At 44.3% G+C, this 17993-nt stretch overlaps 2 protein-coding genes across 2 annotated transcripts in view; one reads left to right on the top strand and one right to left on the bottom strand.

Moving 5' to 3' along the window:
• Positions 1 to 13964, bottom strand: part of LOC149349835 (uncharacterized) — a 21920-nt gene extending 7956 nt beyond the window's left edge. Inside the window, exons 1-10 of the mRNA XM_089578833.1 lie at positions 13626 to 13964; positions 13447 to 13529; positions 13004 to 13150; positions 12763 to 12921; positions 11417 to 12194; positions 4390 to 4480; positions 4237 to 4318; positions 3982 to 4049; positions 2597 to 2692; positions 1323 to 1463 (exon numbers count right to left, since the gene is read on the bottom strand). Of these exons, the coding sequence (XP_089434959.1) occupies positions 1323 to 1463; positions 2597 to 2692; positions 3982 to 4049; positions 4237 to 4318; positions 4390 to 4480; positions 11417 to 12194; positions 12763 to 12921; positions 13004 to 13150; positions 13447 to 13529; positions 13626 to 13649 (1669 nt within the window). The 5' untranslated portion in view covers positions 13650 to 13964. The remainder of the gene's footprint in view (positions 1 to 1322; positions 1464 to 2596; positions 2693 to 3981; positions 4050 to 4236; positions 4319 to 4389; positions 4481 to 11416; positions 12195 to 12762; positions 12922 to 13003; positions 13151 to 13446; positions 13530 to 13625) is intronic.
• On the top strand, positions 13737 to 17993 carry LOC149349834 (protein O-linked-mannose beta-1,4-N-acetylglucosaminyltransferase 2-like). The gene has a single exon (XM_089578834.1). The coding sequence runs from the start codon at positions 14527 to 14529 to the stop codon at positions 16222 to 16224; it is 1698 nt and encodes a 565-aa protein (XP_089434960.1). The 5' UTR covers positions 13737 to 14526; the 3' UTR covers positions 16225 to 17993.

Genomic DNA, 17993 nt, shown 5'->3' with positions numbered 1-17993 from the left:
CGCGGATGGAACTGAACCCACATTTTTTTAAGTCAGCAGCCCAGCACTATTACCAATGAGCCACCACGGCCGCGCGAATTTTAGTCTGGGCACAAATTAAACTGAACAAAAAGGTTTGACCACAGCCCGAACAGAACAAATTTAGCTCCAATGCTGAAGTATGTGGTAGAATTCAACTGCTTTTAGTGAACCAGTTCATGGCCCCTGTAGAGGGAAAAATGTATTAAGAGTGTTTTTATTTCATGGACACCACCTCCAGTAATGTAACCATGGGAAAAAGCCTGCTCAGCATCAGCACTTTGTTTCCATATATGTCTGAAGCAAAAAAGCACACTACCAACCTTTCAAAGTAAACAGCTTGTTCCCTTACTACAACTCGCAGGTTTGACATGGCATCTTCTAGTACCACCAATTCATCAAACTGTAAAGATATGCACACAGCTAGGAACCTGGTTGTATTTTCTTAAGGCATTTAAAGGCGCACTAAAGAGGATTCTGAGCTCGTCTTCACGGGAACTCAATCTACACACTTCAAGCATTCTTACAAACTTCGAATTATTGTTCAGTGCAGCCGATTTCCCTACCAAATTGGATTAAAAGTCTTGGCTTCCGCCTTTATTTTCTAACTGACCTCCGAGAATAGGAGGTGTCAACTAACACATGGAGTGCCTTTCAGCCAGTCATGTGACGGCTTCGCTTTTAGTTTTATTTAGTTTTTTAGGTTTCCGTGAATACATAGTTTCAGTCACAGACAACACAGCTGCAAATTAGGCCCATGGAAAATACGCGTGAACTGTTTGCTTTCGCAGACCACTTTGCGTATTACTACGCGTCACTCTGCCGATGGAAGAGAGGCAAGCCTCCATGTGACTGGCTAAAAAGAACTTCATGCGTTAGTTGACTCCTCCTACTCTTGGAAGTCAGTCAAAGAAAAAGGCGGGAGCTGGGATGTTTAATTCGATTTAATAGGGAAATCGGCCACAGAGGACACTAATTCGAATCTGTTAAGAATGCTCGGCGCATCTAGACCCAGTTCACGTGGTAAAAAGGCGAGCTCAGAATCCTCTTTAGTGCACCTTAAGTGAACCCCTCTTCTAGCAATGTTTCACATGGCATTCTTTTTTTCGCAGCACTATAGTGAACTAATACCACCAATCTTGACAGTATTCTCAAGCTACATGACTGAAGCTACCACAAACACAGACAGCGCCCCATCTGAAGGATCTTGCTTTCTAAGAAGCTACCAATTACTAACAACCTCTTATATTGTAAACCACACTTCGAGCCATCCAGGAAAGCGTGAAAAGGCTGGGTGCATGTACCTTTAGCTTCTCGCAAAACCTGCCGCTCCTTCTTTCGTTGTTCAGCATCCACATTCACCCGCATCCCGAGAGCACCACTCACCAGGCGGCGTGCCACAGAGGCTGAGGTTTGTGGTCGAGGCTTGTATGGCATCAGAAACTCTGCATTAAAAAGCAAGTGCCCATTTTTAATGGCAGGCAATTTCATGGATGTGGTGGAAATTATGACTATGCTGCACGGGTGTCTCTCAAGCCTGTCCACAAATCTTTCACACCAAGAGTTCATGCTGATTAAAGGGACTATGCAATAAATAAACTGAGATTACGTGAAGCAGAAGAAAGGTAGGCATTCCATCACTTGTCACCCACGCGCAAGAATTTTTGAGCTAGCATGAATAACGAAATTATAGACGATTAAAAATTATGCTCCTCCTCTTCCCCCTCAACTCGTACACGAGGGGCGCCAGAAAAAAAATAAATAAAACAGCTCTGGGACTGGGCCCCGCCCATGAATACGTCATTCGCCGACGTTTGGTTTGCGACTTCCGGTTGTCGCACCAAGCACCCCAGCAGCAGCGTCGGCAGCACCTCTGCGGTCTCTCTTTGCCTTCTTAGATTGCGGCGCGCATTGGATTTCTTTGCTTGTCACTGCAACAAAGGCACTGCGAGTGGTTCCCGAACTCCCGATAGAAAGAGGCGGCAGACCTAAATTGAAACCATATGCGCAAAGGCAATGCCCTGGCTCATGCTTGCCCGAGGGGTCGCGTGGCAGCATGAGCAGAGGATTTTCACGGCTACCGGAAGTGTGCCCGTGACGTCGGGGCTGCTGTGGCTTCAACGAATGACAGCGTGTGGTGGCCTGCCGACGTCATGGGACTAGTGACGTCTATTTTCCCTATTTTAGTTTCAAAATCGATCACTACGAAAACACCAATCGGGCCGCGAATTTTAAAAAACACGGTTTTTAAAAATTCATAATGAATTGCCAGCTCAGTTCCGAAGACTCATACTTGGTGTGAGTGCTTCTTAGCATCATTTCTAAGCACTGAAAACATTTACAAGCGACTTTTAATTTGTTGCATAGTCCCTTTAAAAAGTGCACGCACAGAACGCATGTGCTCACATAATGAAGCAATCTTCTAAAGCACTCCACATTTCCAGTAGAAGTCCTAAAACTCACTACTACATGTTTTTAATCTTTCAATGCTCACTTTGCAGCAGCCAACCTTCAATTTTTCCCCGCACAAACAGAAAAGGAAGAAATAGAAAAACAAATTTACACAAAGGTAGCTCACCACTGCAATGCTTTATCTTCAGCTTGGACTGTTTGGAGGCTTCGGAAACATGCCTCAACTTCATGAGTGGGTTTTGTAGGCTAAGAGCTTCTGTTGCTGAAAGTAAAAGATATGAAGATTCTTAGAAAGATATGTAGCTGTCCTCTGTGGCATGTGGCTGCATTCAGGTGGAAGCTAACTGATCATTAATACCTTGATTGAACTCAACCCTGCCGTGAGATTCCTACTAATACATTGGACAAGCATCGCTTCCACTTCCAAGTTGATCAGTTTTGCCTTGCCTTGCCCTGCCCTCTGCTGACTCTCCTCGTTAGCTTAGTTGGTAGAGCAACTGCCCTGGACAGGCAGTGGTCCTATGCTCAAGCCCCTGACCAGGACAGCTTCCTCTCAACTGTGAAAATTCTCAGAAAGCTGGGTAGCTTTCCTTTGCCGCTCTATGGCTGCACTCACACGGATGCTAATGACTAATTGCTCCCTTAAAGGGACACTGAGGATAACTCCATCCAATTACTGTTCTCAGTAAAAATTGGTTCTCTGGCTCTTTTTGCTATGTTGATGTCTGTACAGCAGCAAAAGATGCAATTGTTGCCAAGAAAATTGGATTTAAAAATCTTTCCGCCAGTCGAGTGAAACTCAAGATGGCCTTACCGCACAATGGGTTGTCACTGTTTTCAAGTGAATGGAAGTGTAGCATTGCCTCTGGGAACTGCGCCCAAAATTCGGTGTCTACACATGCATTTTACTTGCGAAATGGGCTGGTGATGGCAACACCTATATTTCATTTTTTCAGTCTTTTCTAGATTATAAAATTCCATTTTTGGTGTGAGTGGTCTCTTTGCAATTAGAACTAGGCATCCTATCGATACAGGCAAAATTCTGTTTGTCCTCAGTGTCCCTTTAACAGAAATTATCCCACTTTTGGGAAATCCCCCAAACTACACTGGAATAACATCATTCCTGTTTAAAAACATTGTTAACCGATTCAGCCTTGCCCTACCTGCTAGTCATCCTGGTGAGCTTAGCCAGTACAGCAACTGCCCTGGACAGGTAAGTGTTGCAGATTCAAGCCTTTGATAAGGGCAAACCTCTTTCTGGGAATATTCTTAAGAATTTCCTTTCTAGCCGTATGGCAGTGCTCAGGTGGACACCAACGCATAATTACTCCCTTGACTGAAAGTCAAATGCAAACAACCACCAGGCATTTCACATGCTTTGAAACAGTGCTTCAGCGCAAAATAGACAGATAAGCAACTCTTCAATGTTCACTGCACAGCAACTACGGCACCGCCATTGCCATATCGCTCATGTAATGTCCCACATTGGGACCTTTGAAGTATCAATAAAACAATAAATACCGCATAACCCACTGTGCAACCAGAACTCACCAGCAAATGGACTTGAAAATATTGCTAGCGCATGCGTGTCATCCACCCATTTTATGTTGAACTGGTCTCTGGAAGACAAGCCAAACCAGTGCTCCAGATCAGATTACTGTAAATTTTATTTTGCTTTAAATGCTAAAACAAAAGATTGAATGCCTCTCATCTTGCATTATGACGCAAGATGCCATGCCATCAGCAGTTTCTCAAGAACTTCAACAGACACGGCACTTTTACCAGTTACACAGCCAGTACACTCACCTGCTAGACGACAATGCTGTCACAAGGTCTTTCGTTTCAAATTCAGTAGGGAAGTTATAAATCTCAAGGATGTGGCCATATTCTGCAAATACACCACACAAACATTACACAATAATGCAAAGTATTCACACAGAAAGCAAAAGGAATGCATACCTGCTTCTGAAAGGTCAGGAATTCGAGGCTCGAACTTGGTGTAGTCAAGTTCCGCTTGATGCACTTTTATATTGCCCAAGGCCTCGGTGATCTTGAGGGTCAAATATGGAAATAATCAAGAAGACAAAGCTATACATTTCCATTCTTCTTACTACACACCACTCTCAAGATAGTTGTGCAAATAGGTATTACCAACAGTGATCTCTTAATAGGGCAAGATTCTCAATGCAACACTTGTCTTTTTTACGGTGTCACATTTGTGCACATAAATAACTGTACCAGACATTTGGCAGATGAAACTACCGTACAGTGCACACTGTAATGAAAAAGCATTGCCTTTTCTAACCTAGGATAACCACAGGTTAGAAAAGCCTATGCCATTTTTTTTTTTTAGATTAAAAAAGAGTGTGGTGTAACCACCTGTAAAACCCAGGTGATTACAGAATGTCGTTCAATGCCTCTGAACCTCATGGTACTATTATTAGACTGCTCCAAAGCATAGATTACCTGCATACAAAAGGGGTACTTAACAAGTTAAACCCTGTTGATACCTCAGAGATAAGAGGTCAATGTATACCAGCAATGTTGATGACGAATTGATGACAATAGGGGAGACAGATAAGGGCAATGAATAGACATCAGTGATAAATGAAGTAAAAATGCTGTACACAATACTGACAGGCAATTTCAATCTCGAAGTAGGAACAAAAAAAAATTCAATCTGGAGGAAGGATCGAGACAGGCAGGCAAACAAGCAGGCAAAACAGGCAGTATGAAAATATGGAATAGGTTCCAAGAACAGCAGAGAAGAATTAAATTTACAGAAAGAAATAACCAATGAATCATAAAAATCTATTTCCACAAATGCAAGAGGAGAAAGTGGACATGGTGAATCTTGAATGAGCAAACTAAAAATGAAAGTGACTTCAAATTGTGAGCCCATCCTGGCATCACACAAGGTATAGAGGTGCTAGACAAGATGAAATGAAGGAACTACAGAACCATGAGGTCTAAAATTTGCCTGGGTTTGAATACGGAGAGAGTCAGCAGTAAGCGTCACCCTCAAGAACAGATATTTGCTTTAAAGGTGCACTGAAGAGGATTCTGAACATGTCTTTTTGCCGCGGGAACTCGATCCACACGTTCCTAGCATTCTTAGAAACAGTGACTTATTGCCCTGTGTGGCCGATTTCCCCAATTAAAACGAATTAACGTCCGGCTCCCGCCTTTATTTTTTAATTCTGCCTCGTACGGTGGGCGGAGTCGACCAACGCGTGGAGCGCCTTTCACCCAGTCCGTGGAGGCTTTGCTTTCGCTTTATTTTGTTTTTTAGGTTTCCATGAATACATAGTTTCATTCGCAGGTAATATAGCCGCAAAATAAGCCCGAAGAAATAAAAATACGCGCGGACTATTTGCTACTACGGACTACTACGTATTACTCCACCGATGGCAGAGCGGTAAGCCGTCACGGGACTGGGTGAAAGGCGCTCCACGCGTTGGTCGACTCCGCCCACCGTACAAGGCAGAATTAAAAAAAAAAAAAGGCGGGAGCCGGACGTTAATTCGATTTAATTGGGGAAATCGGCCACACAGGGCAGTAAATCGCAGTTTCTAAGAAAGCTCGGAACGTGTAGATGGAGTTCCCGCGGCAAAAAGACAAGTTCAGATTCCTCTTCAGTGCACCTTTAACCAAGAATGACAAGCATGTTTTGGAGGCGATGAATGACAACCTTCCAATAGAGTCATAGAGTGTGCAATCAATGTGGGAGGTAGGATAGCTAGGCAAGACAACAGCAAGCTCTCCCAGGAAACAAACAAGCTTATTAAAAAGGTAACTTCAGGAGCATTTACACACTCTGAATTGACAATCACATTGTATTTCTTTAACCTCCCTCTTTTAGCTGCAACAAATTATTCCTCAGAATAATAGGAAAACAAATTTAAAACAGCAAAACCGAAACTGGATTTTGACTAACAAATGATATCATACACAACACCGGCACAACCCTTGTGGAAGCACTGAATGAATAAACTGGTGATGTAAGCAACAACTCATTTCATGAAATGTCTGAAAACCAATTGAAACTTTTTTTTTTTTTTTTCACATTGAGAAAGCCCCAAGCAAATAGCACTGCCAGTAGTTTGTGATGCCACAGACAAAGTGCTCCCATAAAAATCACAAAAATTGAGGCCACGAAACCAAAAATTTCACAATACATTTATGTGAAACAGAATGACACAGCTGCAAAATTTGGCAAGAAAGGCTGAGAAGATTGAGAACCTCCAGTAAAAGTTTCAGTAAAGTAAGAGTATTGAGAAATGCCAAAGCATGAAAGACAAACCCTAAAGATAAGACAGAACTAGCAGAACTATTATAATTAATCGATAAGCATAAGGCCAGCAACATAAGGAAGTGTGACATGGAGAGAACTGAGCAAGCACAATAAGCACAGAGGAAGCCTAAAAGCAGCAAAGAGAAAATTAAGCACAGAAGGAAGCCTACTGTCCACGTCAAATGAAACCTGAACAAAATGGTTGCAATGGAAACAACAAAAAGAGAAACCTAAGTTGAGGTAGACCCACTGCTAGCACATTTGATATTCATTTCTGTGCCTCTAAGGCCACCAAGTGAAAGTGAATGAAACCACCCTGTATTTTCTCTTCAGCACCTATTATAGCTGTATCATTGTTTCCACAGGCCAGGCGTCCCTTTCGAGTTTGATTTGATGCAGATAATACGTAAACGGAGGCAAGGAAGACAACGTTATCAGCAATTTGAATAAAACCATTAAAGGAGAAGTGGGATATTATGCAGATTTGTATAATAACCAAAATAATAATAGCTATAATGTTAAGAGTAGCGACTACCGGGAAATGTAAATTCCGGTTGTAACCGAGGAAGTAAGGAAACCTTTCAAGCAACGTAACGTGAACAGTTGAAGGACACCGGAAATATCGTTCCAAGAAACCTTGCATTCCTGCACACACACACTGCCCCACAACAGCAAGCTTGCCAGAAGCAAGGAAATATGCTAACATACTATTTGCCCATCAAAAAAGTGATATCGGGCACTATAACAACACGTCAACCAGCTTACTAACCATTTTTTACAAAGTACTTAAAAATATAATTTTAGTGGAATCACTGCAATGTTGGACCTCAATATACCATGGTAACAGGCTGGTTTTCAGAAAGAGTACTCAGTAAGAGACCATATTTGTGCCATCTATCGGGTTGTAGAAAAATGTGCAGAAAATAACACGCCTCAATATAAAGCCTTCATAGATCAACATATTTCATTCAGTTACTCAACAACACAGCACATCCATGCAATTAATCAGGTTACAGAAAAATGAGAGTATAATGAGCCTGTACATAAGTTTTTCATGAATTACAGGAACACATCTGATTCTGCTGAAATCTCGGCAGTCATGTACACACTGGATAACCAGGGCGCAAAGGAAGCATGTGCAAATCTGCTAGAAAATATGCACAGGGACTGCATAGCTCATCACAGTCCACCACAGAAGTGGGAGGATACCAATCAGAAAGTGTGTCAATGCAAGATGACCATCTCTCCACTGTTATGATTTACATTTATGGGGGTTTAACATCCCAAAGCGACTCAGGCTATGAGGGACGCCGTAGTGAAGGGCTCCGGAAATTTCGACCACCTGGGGTTCTTTAATGTGCACTGACATCGCACAGTACACGGGCCTCTGGCATTTCCCCTCCATGGAAATGCAACTGCTGCGGTCATGATCAAACCCGCATCTTTCAGCTCAACAGCCGAGCGCCATATCCACCGAGCCACAGCTGCGGCTACTCCACTGTTATGTTTACAAGAGGTATTCAGGGAGTTGGGATGGGAAAAGCCAAGTATGAAAGCTAATGAACACTTTAGTAAGCCTCAATTTGCTGATGGCATTGCCCTCCTTGATAACTTGAGAGGAACCCCAACACGACTGAGGACCTATGAACAAGTACGGAAGTAGGCTTACAAATCAAGTTAAGGAAACATGTTTAACATGTGTAATGTTTAACAGCCAGGGAAGGGGAAAAAGTTCACGATTTGTAGTCATGTATTGAAAGTTTTAAGGAAGTAAACTCAAGGCCAAGTGAAAGAAAGAAAACCAGCAGAATAAAAATAGGTTGCAACACTACATTCTCATGTGATTTAACAGCAGCTTATCAATATCTCTCCAGAAATATGTATATAATAGTCGTGTCCTACCAACACTCACCCGTGATGCTGAAACTAGAAGGCTAATGAAAAGGTTCGGGATTAAATTGAGGACAGCGCATTGAGCTATGGGAAGGAAATTGAGAGCGGTATCATTAACGGGTAGAGTAAGAGCACCATGGATCAAGTTATGTTAATATCGTAACTGAAATCGTGAGGAGGAAATAGACTCGAAAATGGCATAGCCAGGTCTGGATTAGCGAGGTGAAAAGATGAGCATCGGAAATTTTCTGGGATACAGCGACTGTGGTTGGCGCACGAGAGTACTAATTAGATATCAAAAAGCCTTTGCCTTTCTCTTGCAATGGACATAACTGCACTGCTGCTGCTGAAGTCGTAGGCAGGAAAGTCCACGGGTTTTGGCTGTGGAAAAAACCTGTAGACACCACCTCGTCCAATTTCACTCTTCTCTGCACAATTCAGTTTGCCACAAAACTAAAAAAATGCAGAATATGTAATGCTAACATAAGGTTCTCTGCCTCATTCAAGCTACAGCACGCCAACTGACTCGTGGGAAAGAAACCACCACACAAGAAAGGAAAAAACAAGGTTCACAAGCTACAGCAGCGAAAGTCCGAAATATGTCCTTGTAAGTCGCGTTGCTTTCATGACATATACGGAGCTTGCACGAAAGCTGACAACGCTATGCTTTCTGGGCAGTCCACCACTGTAATGCCCTAGGCAGCAGTCGACGCAGCCACCACACATGCAACACAGCCAGGTTTACATGGTCACACAGTGCAAGCAAACGGTACTGGCTTAATGGTATACTGTTGTGTTGTGGGCGGCAACAGCCAAACCCAAAGCAAAGCACAGAAACTAAAGACAGGACAGGCCGACCACATGTTCTTCAGGATTCCGAAGATACACCTGCATGAGTGCGAGAAGGCAAAGGAGCTCTCAGAGCGACACCGACATGAATGGCTTGCACGAACGAATAGATGTGAGATCAAAGACAAACTGAACAAGTACCAAGTCTATTCACACCATTTCGCGTCAGATGCATACGATTTAGCCTCCGCAGTGGCTCAGTGATTATGGCGCTCGGCTGCCAACCCAAAAGACGCGAGTTTGATTCCGGCCGCAGCGGCCGAATTTCAATGGAGGCAAAATTCTAGAGGCCCGTGTGCTGTGCGATGTCAGTGCACGTTAAAGAACCCCAGGTGGTAGAAATTTTTGGAGCCCTAAATTATGGCGTTCCTCATAGCCTGAATCGCCTTGGGACGCTAAACCCCCATAAACCATAAACCAAACCAGCATACGATCTGCGACATATGGAGAGTTTGACACTCGATTTATTCCCTTGAGCAACTGTGTTCTACCCTTGGCAAGGCAGGTAATCAGCAAATCGTTTACGAAAGTTTTTCGACACTTGCACCTCAAATGTCGTTTTCAGCAGCACATAACAGCGTGAGGACAGAGCACAAAAAGACACGAAAACAAACAAGCGCTGAACTTTAACTATAATTTGGAGAATTGCCAAACCACTGCACATTCACTTGCAGAAAACAAAACACCCACCAGGGTTACAAAAAATATCAACATGTAGTGAAAGGGAGGTCTCACAGGCAAAAGCAAAACATCGAGGAGCAGAACAAATGAAACAGCCAAGATTCTATCTATACTGATTCTATTCCGAATTAAAGTTGAAGTTGAGCACTTGTTTGTCTTCGTGTCTTTTTGAGCTCCGTCTTTGTGCGCTAATGATGCAACACCAACTAGCCCGACAGCTTGCCCCACCTCGAATAAACTTGAAACTTCAGAATTCTTGCCGATACTGATTATTCTTGCTTAAGCGCGTACACATTTCAGGTCAGTCATTGAAACTTCTTGACGACTGACACCCCAACTGGGCCCAAACGGTGCACCTTAGTTATGCATTGAAATACCCAAATAAGTCCCATCGCCCATTCAGTTCTACTGGTAAGACAGCTCGCATGAATACTGGCAACGTCGACAGGTGGCCACAAATCCACATCCATAGTGCAGTCACCCACATGTATCATGAATGGGTCCACACCGCACTGCTTTGCCTTTTCCTCATAGCGCTGTGCACGATCTTTTGGACACGGTGTCGACACATACATTCCTGAGGAAACTGCCAACATCTTCCACACACGTAGATTGCAGACATCTTCCGCACACATAGACTGCCGACATCTACCGCACACATAGACTGCCGACATCTTCCACACACATAGACTGCCGACATCTTCCGCACACATAGACTGCCGACATCTTCCGCACGCATAGACTGCCGACATCTTCCGCACACATAGGGGCAGCACACGAGCAATCCTGTGTTTGCTTAGTGGACTGTCAAAAATGACACGGCACTTGGTAAATTCGCTGAAGCCTGGCTGCGCTGCGTCGACTGCAGCACAGCAAGATGGTGGACTACCCAGAATGCATAGCGTTACCGGCATTCGTGCAAGCTCCCTATATGCATTAGCATGAACAGTAACCAACTAGTAACCTTGCCCAAAGCTTTGCTTAATGCTTCAGTTACAATGAGTGGCATATACAAGTTGCCCCACACACAAGAATAGAAGCATGTGAAAGAAGGATGAAATTATGATGGATATACATTTCCAGCTAAACTACAGAAGGGACTAGTTCTAGCTCCAAGTTTTGCAAGGCTTGGCCTCTTTATATGAAAAATCCTGCATGACAAACACGTGTCAGGCAGTGGAATTACATGAAAGAAATAGCACAAGCTGAATGAAAACAAACTTGTCATGTGAGGGTTCTACAGGGTACAGAGTGTGCATTTCCACTTACATTTTTCAAAACTCCTGGATCAATGCATTCGCCTGACTCATCAAAAAGGGCATCCCATGAATCTTCGGCATCAATGTTCTTGTCACTGGTGCTTGTTTCAGCCAAGTTCGCACAATCTCCTGAAGAGTCCACCTGTTCACTGCACAACTGTGTGGTCCTCAACTGAGGTACAGACGAAGGCTCTTCCGATGTTGCACATTCAGTTTGTTCACTAATTCCAGCATCACTGTCATCAAAACAACCAGCCCCATCTTCAGGATTTGGCACATTTTCCTTCTCTTGCAAGCCTTCACATTTTGTGGTGGCACCCAGAGACTCGGGCAATGAATGAACTTCTTCAGCATTCTCATGCACCATTTCCTCGCAGTTTACAGTGTCATTTTCCTGTGAGAGTGACAAACACATTTGAATCACACCTTCACTGCTTTCGGAATTTGCACTAGTTGACAGAACATCACTGTTGGTGTCTACATCAAGACCAGTGCACTCAGCACCACTTTCCCTGCTGCACACATCAGCAGCTTGATGTAGCTGTGTGGAAATTTCTGCTTCACAGCCATGCTTTGAACTTGTATCCTCTTTGAAAGCACCAGCCCCCTCATTGCAATGATGATCCAGGGTGTCTACAGTTGGAGTCGCAGCAACCTGGCTTTCTGGCAAAGGTTGAGAAGCCACCAATCGCTCTTGCAGAGAGGCAGCACTTGCGGCGGCTGTTTTCGGAGCCTCTGCTTTGCGGCCTCGTGGCACATAAAGCTGTATGTCCGGACGCCTCTGCCGCCTGCATTTTAGGAAGATCAACACTCACTCGTGCACTACACTCTAGCAAAGTATGAAAACCCCATTCTTAACACTAAACACAAATTTTCCAATACATATGACTACCTTATAAGTGAAGTATGTTTTGGCAGGCAGTGTGTAGGTGCAGAGTGCACCAACATAACAAGTACACTGGCATGGTAATGTACACTGAAATGCACCTCACATTGATGAACTTGGAGGTGCAACTCTCCGTTGCTGCCAACACATCGTAATATGGTTTACTTATAAAGCATCAGCTGATCATCAAAATTTTGCAGAATGCTAGATGTGCAGATAGTATGTAACCAGAACTATGCTCTGCTTTGCAACAGTGATGTAAATAAAGATATTCAAGGTAGGAAGCTAGCCATCAAACCAGGCCATCGTACATTCATAGGATCATGCCAAAAATAGTACACTTGTTCTATGCTCTCAACACTGTCTGCCATGGCAACATCAAACACTGCTTGTCATAAAAGCAGTGATGAAAGTTGACTAGTGAACGAGAACTTCCTTCATGATGTATGCATCAAGGAAGGAGGTTTCACCGTGCTGGTCTTGAAGCTGGCGCTTGCATCTTCTTACTCGCAGATGGCGGTCTTCTGATGCTATGTGAAAGGAAATCCACTGGGAGCCCTTTCTCTCGACACAGCCTTACAGCTACCTTGCGCACAGCTTCATCCAAGCAGTAGCCTCTGTCAAATGCACTGTAAAGAGAGCATCTTGTCAAGGGGACGCGAGATTTGCGGTACAGACGAAATAAAGCAGGTAAGGAATGGTTTAGTTTACAAAATCAGCCGCGACTTCAGGCACACCGCAGTCCTCCGAAGCTCGCCCACCCCCAGTGAGAAACTGCAAAGTTCTTCAAAGTTTTCTTCAACAACCCTGTGAGTCAGGAACCTTTCGCGTTTTGGCAGGACTGGGAACAGCAGCACACTACAAGGGGGAAAAAAAGAAAGCAAACCCGACGCGGAAACGCATTACATTGTTGAATGAAATGTCACGCAAGCGCCTTCAATGCAAGGACGGCATGCTTCAAGCCGTTTTTCATGGTCGCCAATAACTCAAATTTCCTCCAAGTGTCATAAGCACCTGACAACGATCGCAAGTGCGTACTGCATATGGCATAGGGCCATTCAAGAGCTACCGAAAACGCAGATTACGATTAAACAAAGACTTAAGAAAAAAACATTAAACGACTACAGCAGAAAACGAACAGAACTACACATTACCTGTTTCGAACGTCAGCTTGTACAAAATTTGTAATCTCCTCGAACACAGTTTTCACAAAGACTTCGTCTCTTTCGCCGCCTCTCTACGCATAACGGCACATCGATCAGGATTCCAAGACGTTAGCATCGACGCCGCTTAGCGAACAGAAACACCCTCAACGTAAGCGTTCAAAACCAACCTGGGAATCGGCAAGCTCGTCCATGCTCTAGCCCGCTAGATCTCAAGCTGTCCGGCGTCTACCGTATTACCTGCGACTGTATCCAACTGGATACGCTTGTATCCACCGGAAGTGCCGGAAACAGTTGTGCGTAACGCGCAACTACACAAGACCACGGCCGTGTTTGGAAGCGAAAAGTACTTCGTTTTCCCTGTCTAGGCTTTCAGGTTGAAAGAATATTTATACTTCGCTGCTTTTGAGGTGATCGCGCGCGAAAGAGAGTGAGTAAAGTCTGGGCATGGAGCTTTTCTCCATAATCCGGTCAAATCCCGGAACAAACTTTTTAAAGATTAACCTGGTTAACAGATAACGACGCCTTCTATGAGCTGAGGCGTCAGTTGCTCCTGGGTCGCCCTTGAAAGAGTTAATTAAACATAGCAGGTTAATGTATTGCCGCAGGTGGCGCGACAGTTTCTAGGATTAATTCTTAAATTTTGAACTATGCAGTGCACGGAGGGACGGACGTGTTTCGCAACTGAAAGAGTTCGGGGCATTCGGGTAGTTTGAAATGGTTCTGGGCGGCTGTTGGCATTAGAGGAGCGTGGAAGGGTGGGGGGGAAGTGTGGTTTTATCCCAAATTTTACCAAGTTTTGCCGCCCCTCTCCCCTCCTCGTACCCCCAACAACAAATGATCGTATGAGTGCTGCTGAACTGGTGACCTTGTGAACTCAGTGCGTGAACCAAGTGACAATCTGGATGTCTCTATGCTTCATGGTGTATCATCGACGTCGTGTGGTTTGCTCTGACGGCGTGGAGAATACTGTGATGGTGTTACAAATCTGGCGGCTGGATAACCTTTCGAGAAGCTGTTCATGCGGAATGGACCGCTAACTACTTTCATTATCACGTAACCAAGCCCACCATGCAGCTCAGCCCCAGCCACGTGATTTGTCTGTTGGCTTGTTTACTAACTGACCAGCTGCTCGATTATGCGTACCAGTACGCTGATGGCCCCTGCACAGAAACTCGCACGCGACGTTACAGACGAGCCTGGGACAGTGCATCAAGCTCAGTGTGGTGCCGCGGCTTGAACTATTCCACTAGAACCTGCGTTTTCAGAAACTTGTACTATCGAGGAGACACCGGAGATTTCGTGTTTCTTCACGGCCCGGGATCAACTCTTCTGGGCGACGTAAACGAAAGGAATGATCCTGCGCTTACAGATTTGTCGTCTGTGAAAGATCACGGAGCGTTTTACTTCACGTTTGTGGATTTGCCAGTTTCGGCGCTTTCACAATTCCGCGTCGTGGACATTCACACCGACACACTTGTGATAAGCCGTTTTAACCCCGACAATTTGATGCACGTTTTTCATGATGACCTCATTCCAATATTCTCAACGCTTCGTGAAATTCGCAGTTGTAGCAGTAGCGAAGAGGTGCTAAACTGCTTGGATAATGTTACACTGTTCTTGGCTGATGAAAGAGAGAAGGGCCCATACTGGCAGCTGTACAAAATCCTCGTAAGAAATCAAAAGATATTGCATCGGCGCCAAATATCCGGGTGGTACCGCTTCAGAAGGGCCATTGTTGGTCTGCGAAAAGACAGCACATGGTACCAGTATGGTTTTACGATGCCCCAGGGTCCCCTTCATGCCAACCTGGAGACAGCTGGGGCAGAAGTTAAATACTTTATTCCATTCTTCCTCCATGCGTTTGGTGTGCCAGCCACTTCTCAGATAAATGAAAAATATGCACTTATAATAACAAGAACGAGGAACAGACTTATTACAAACATAGATGAACTGGTGCTCATGGTGCAGTTGCACACTCAGCTTACACCTCTCGTCATTGATCTTGAAAACAAATCCTTGCGAGAAGTAGTAATATTGCTAAGGCACACAAAACTTCTGATAAGTATGCATGGCTCAGCACTGGTGCTGTCAGCATTCTTGCAGCCAGGTTCAGCAGTGTTGGAAATGTTTCCATATGGCATTAATCCCAACAACTATACTCCATACAAAACTCTTGCAAGCCTTCCAGGTATGATGATTGCCTATGCAGCCTGGATGAATACAAATAAGAACAACACAGTGTTCCATCCTGAATATGAACCACAGTTTGGTGGAATATACCACTTGTCGCAAGAAGCACAGCAGCAATTGCTCCAAAGTGAGCAAGTTCCACTGCACTTGTGCTGTGACAATCCCAAATGGCTTTTCCACATTTATCAGGACACAGCAGTTGACACATCAATTATACCACTGCTTGTCGACCTGAGTACTCGTGCAGTTGGCACAGGTGAAGCACATCAACGAACCTTTTTTCCAGGACCAGTCGTAGAGCTTAAGTGTGAAATCTGGCAGCGTTCTGGCAACAACAAACAGTTGACTGTATCGTGGCTTGAGCCATGGAATATAGCATTCATTGGCTTTCAGCACTGCCACTATGAGGTGTGGCTAAAAAGTAGTGCTGAAGTTGAAATGTTCCACACAAATCTCACAGTTTTTGACAGATACATTGCAGAAAGTGTTGTCCATGTATGGGTGAAAGCAGTGTGTGATGAACAGTCTGGCCGTTTTAATATATATCCAGCCAGCTGCAAAGACATGGCTCTTTGACAAAACCAACGCAGCAACTGTATTACAGCTTGCATGTTCTTTAAAAGTCCAAGTTATTCCTGTATATTCAACAAATGAATTATTCATACTATTGATCAGACCCGCCGCGGTGGCTCAGTGGTTACGGCGCTCGGCTGCTCGCCCGAAAGACGCAGGTTCGATCCCGGCCGTGGCGGCTGAATTTCGATGAAGGCGAAATTCTAGAGGCCCGTGTGCTGTGCGATGTCAGTGCACGTTAAAGAACCCCAGGTGGTCAAAATTTCCGGAGCCCTTCACTATGGCGTCCCTCATGCCAGAGTTGCTTTGGGACGTTAAACCCCAACAAACCAATAAACCAAACTGTACTATTGATCAGCTATTGTAGTCATTCTGCTTTGTCACCCCCTGTGTTTGTTAAATCATGAAATTAAACTGCATGTAGTGGCTAGCAGTCTAGATAATTAGGAAAGACAGACTTGAAATTGCAAAATCCATTACAACTACAATTTGCACATCGGTCACCAACAACATAACTTATATTATTTCCATCCCAAACATCAAGCTTTCATTTAAATTTGCAGGAAAAAATTGCGCCAATTTAGTGACAAAAAAAGCAGCACAGAAGAGCACACACGGTCATGCTCTTGGAAGGAGCAGGTTACTGAGTAATCCTTGTATGTGCAGTTTGAAGTGAGAAAGATGTGTGCACAGTGAACACTTCATACCAGCATTCTTTTTTTATCACTAAAACCCCTAAGCAGACAATGTGCAAGCACCCTGGAGCTGGCAAAATCGCCATCTAAGCATTTCCTAGCTCTAGGTTAAAAATAAATGTAATTGCTACCAGTAAACAGCCAGTGCAGAAAAAAAAACCCAATAACTGAAGGATTTCTATAGCCAAGCATGAGTGTCTTATCAGCTAGTTCTAATCAATCAAGCAAGACAAAGAAATGCACATGTATGCCTTTCCCATCTTACAAAATACAAGAACTTCCCATCCCAAGCGGAGTATTCACTTTACATTGTCTGAATTTGCAACAAAATTTGGCAGTCCGGAACTGCTGCTTCAAGGCTAGTGCTTTAATGACTGAGCTATTAAGAAACAATTCATCCAGCACATTCATATTTCTTTTTTATGGTGCCATAGACAAGTGAAATGTGCACATGGTGAAAGTTGTACCCTAAGCCAATGTTGTAAGTCATATGCATGCTTTCAAAGGAGCCCTTGCAATTGCGCATGTCATTATGAAGCAAACAGAAAATCTGTATTCATGTAGCTGGTCATGAGACTACTGCAGTCTTTAGCTCCACCACAGCATCAACAGCAAACGGTGCCTGTGGCACGAACCAGATGCATGCAGTACTACCGACAGCATGCTTAACAAGAACGCTTGAGTGCGCATCCTCCACCGACATTGCAGCCACTGAACGCTGGGTCCGAGACCATGCTGCATGGTGTGTTTGTGGCAGTTGGAGACAGCTGGCGCCCTGCTTCTACCCTAACATTGTCTCAGACCCAGCGGCCAATGCCCAGTGGTGCTAATGTCAGTGGAAGACACGCTCAAGCGTTCGTGTTGAGCGTGCCGCCGGCGGTACATAATGTGATCACAAGTAGCAGGCAGCAATGCAGTTTTACTCAACATGGATCTTGAGGGTAAGCCAATGTGTCCCCATTGCTACCATCACTGCCAAAAGCAAATTGAGTGGTGACTAATGTTTTTATGGCAATTATAGCCCCCTAAAGGCATGCTTTACAAACATCCAAGGTTTAGGTTTATGGGAGTTTAACG

Source organism: Amblyomma mixtum, chromosome 3 (assembly GCF_055824585.1).
Source record: "Amblyomma mixtum isolate Tamu chromosome 3, ASM5582458v1, whole genome shotgun sequence".
Lineage (NCBI taxonomy): Eukaryota > Metazoa > Arthropoda > Arachnida > Ixodida > Ixodidae > Amblyomma > Amblyomma mixtum.
This window is presented reverse-complemented; position numbering and strand designations above follow the sequence as displayed.

Excerpts from the sequence above, each read along its gene's own strand:
- LOC149349834 (XM_089578834.1), top strand. The coding sequence starts at position 14,527 with ATGCAGCTCAGCCCCAGCCACGTGATTTGTCTGTTGGCTTGTTTACTA.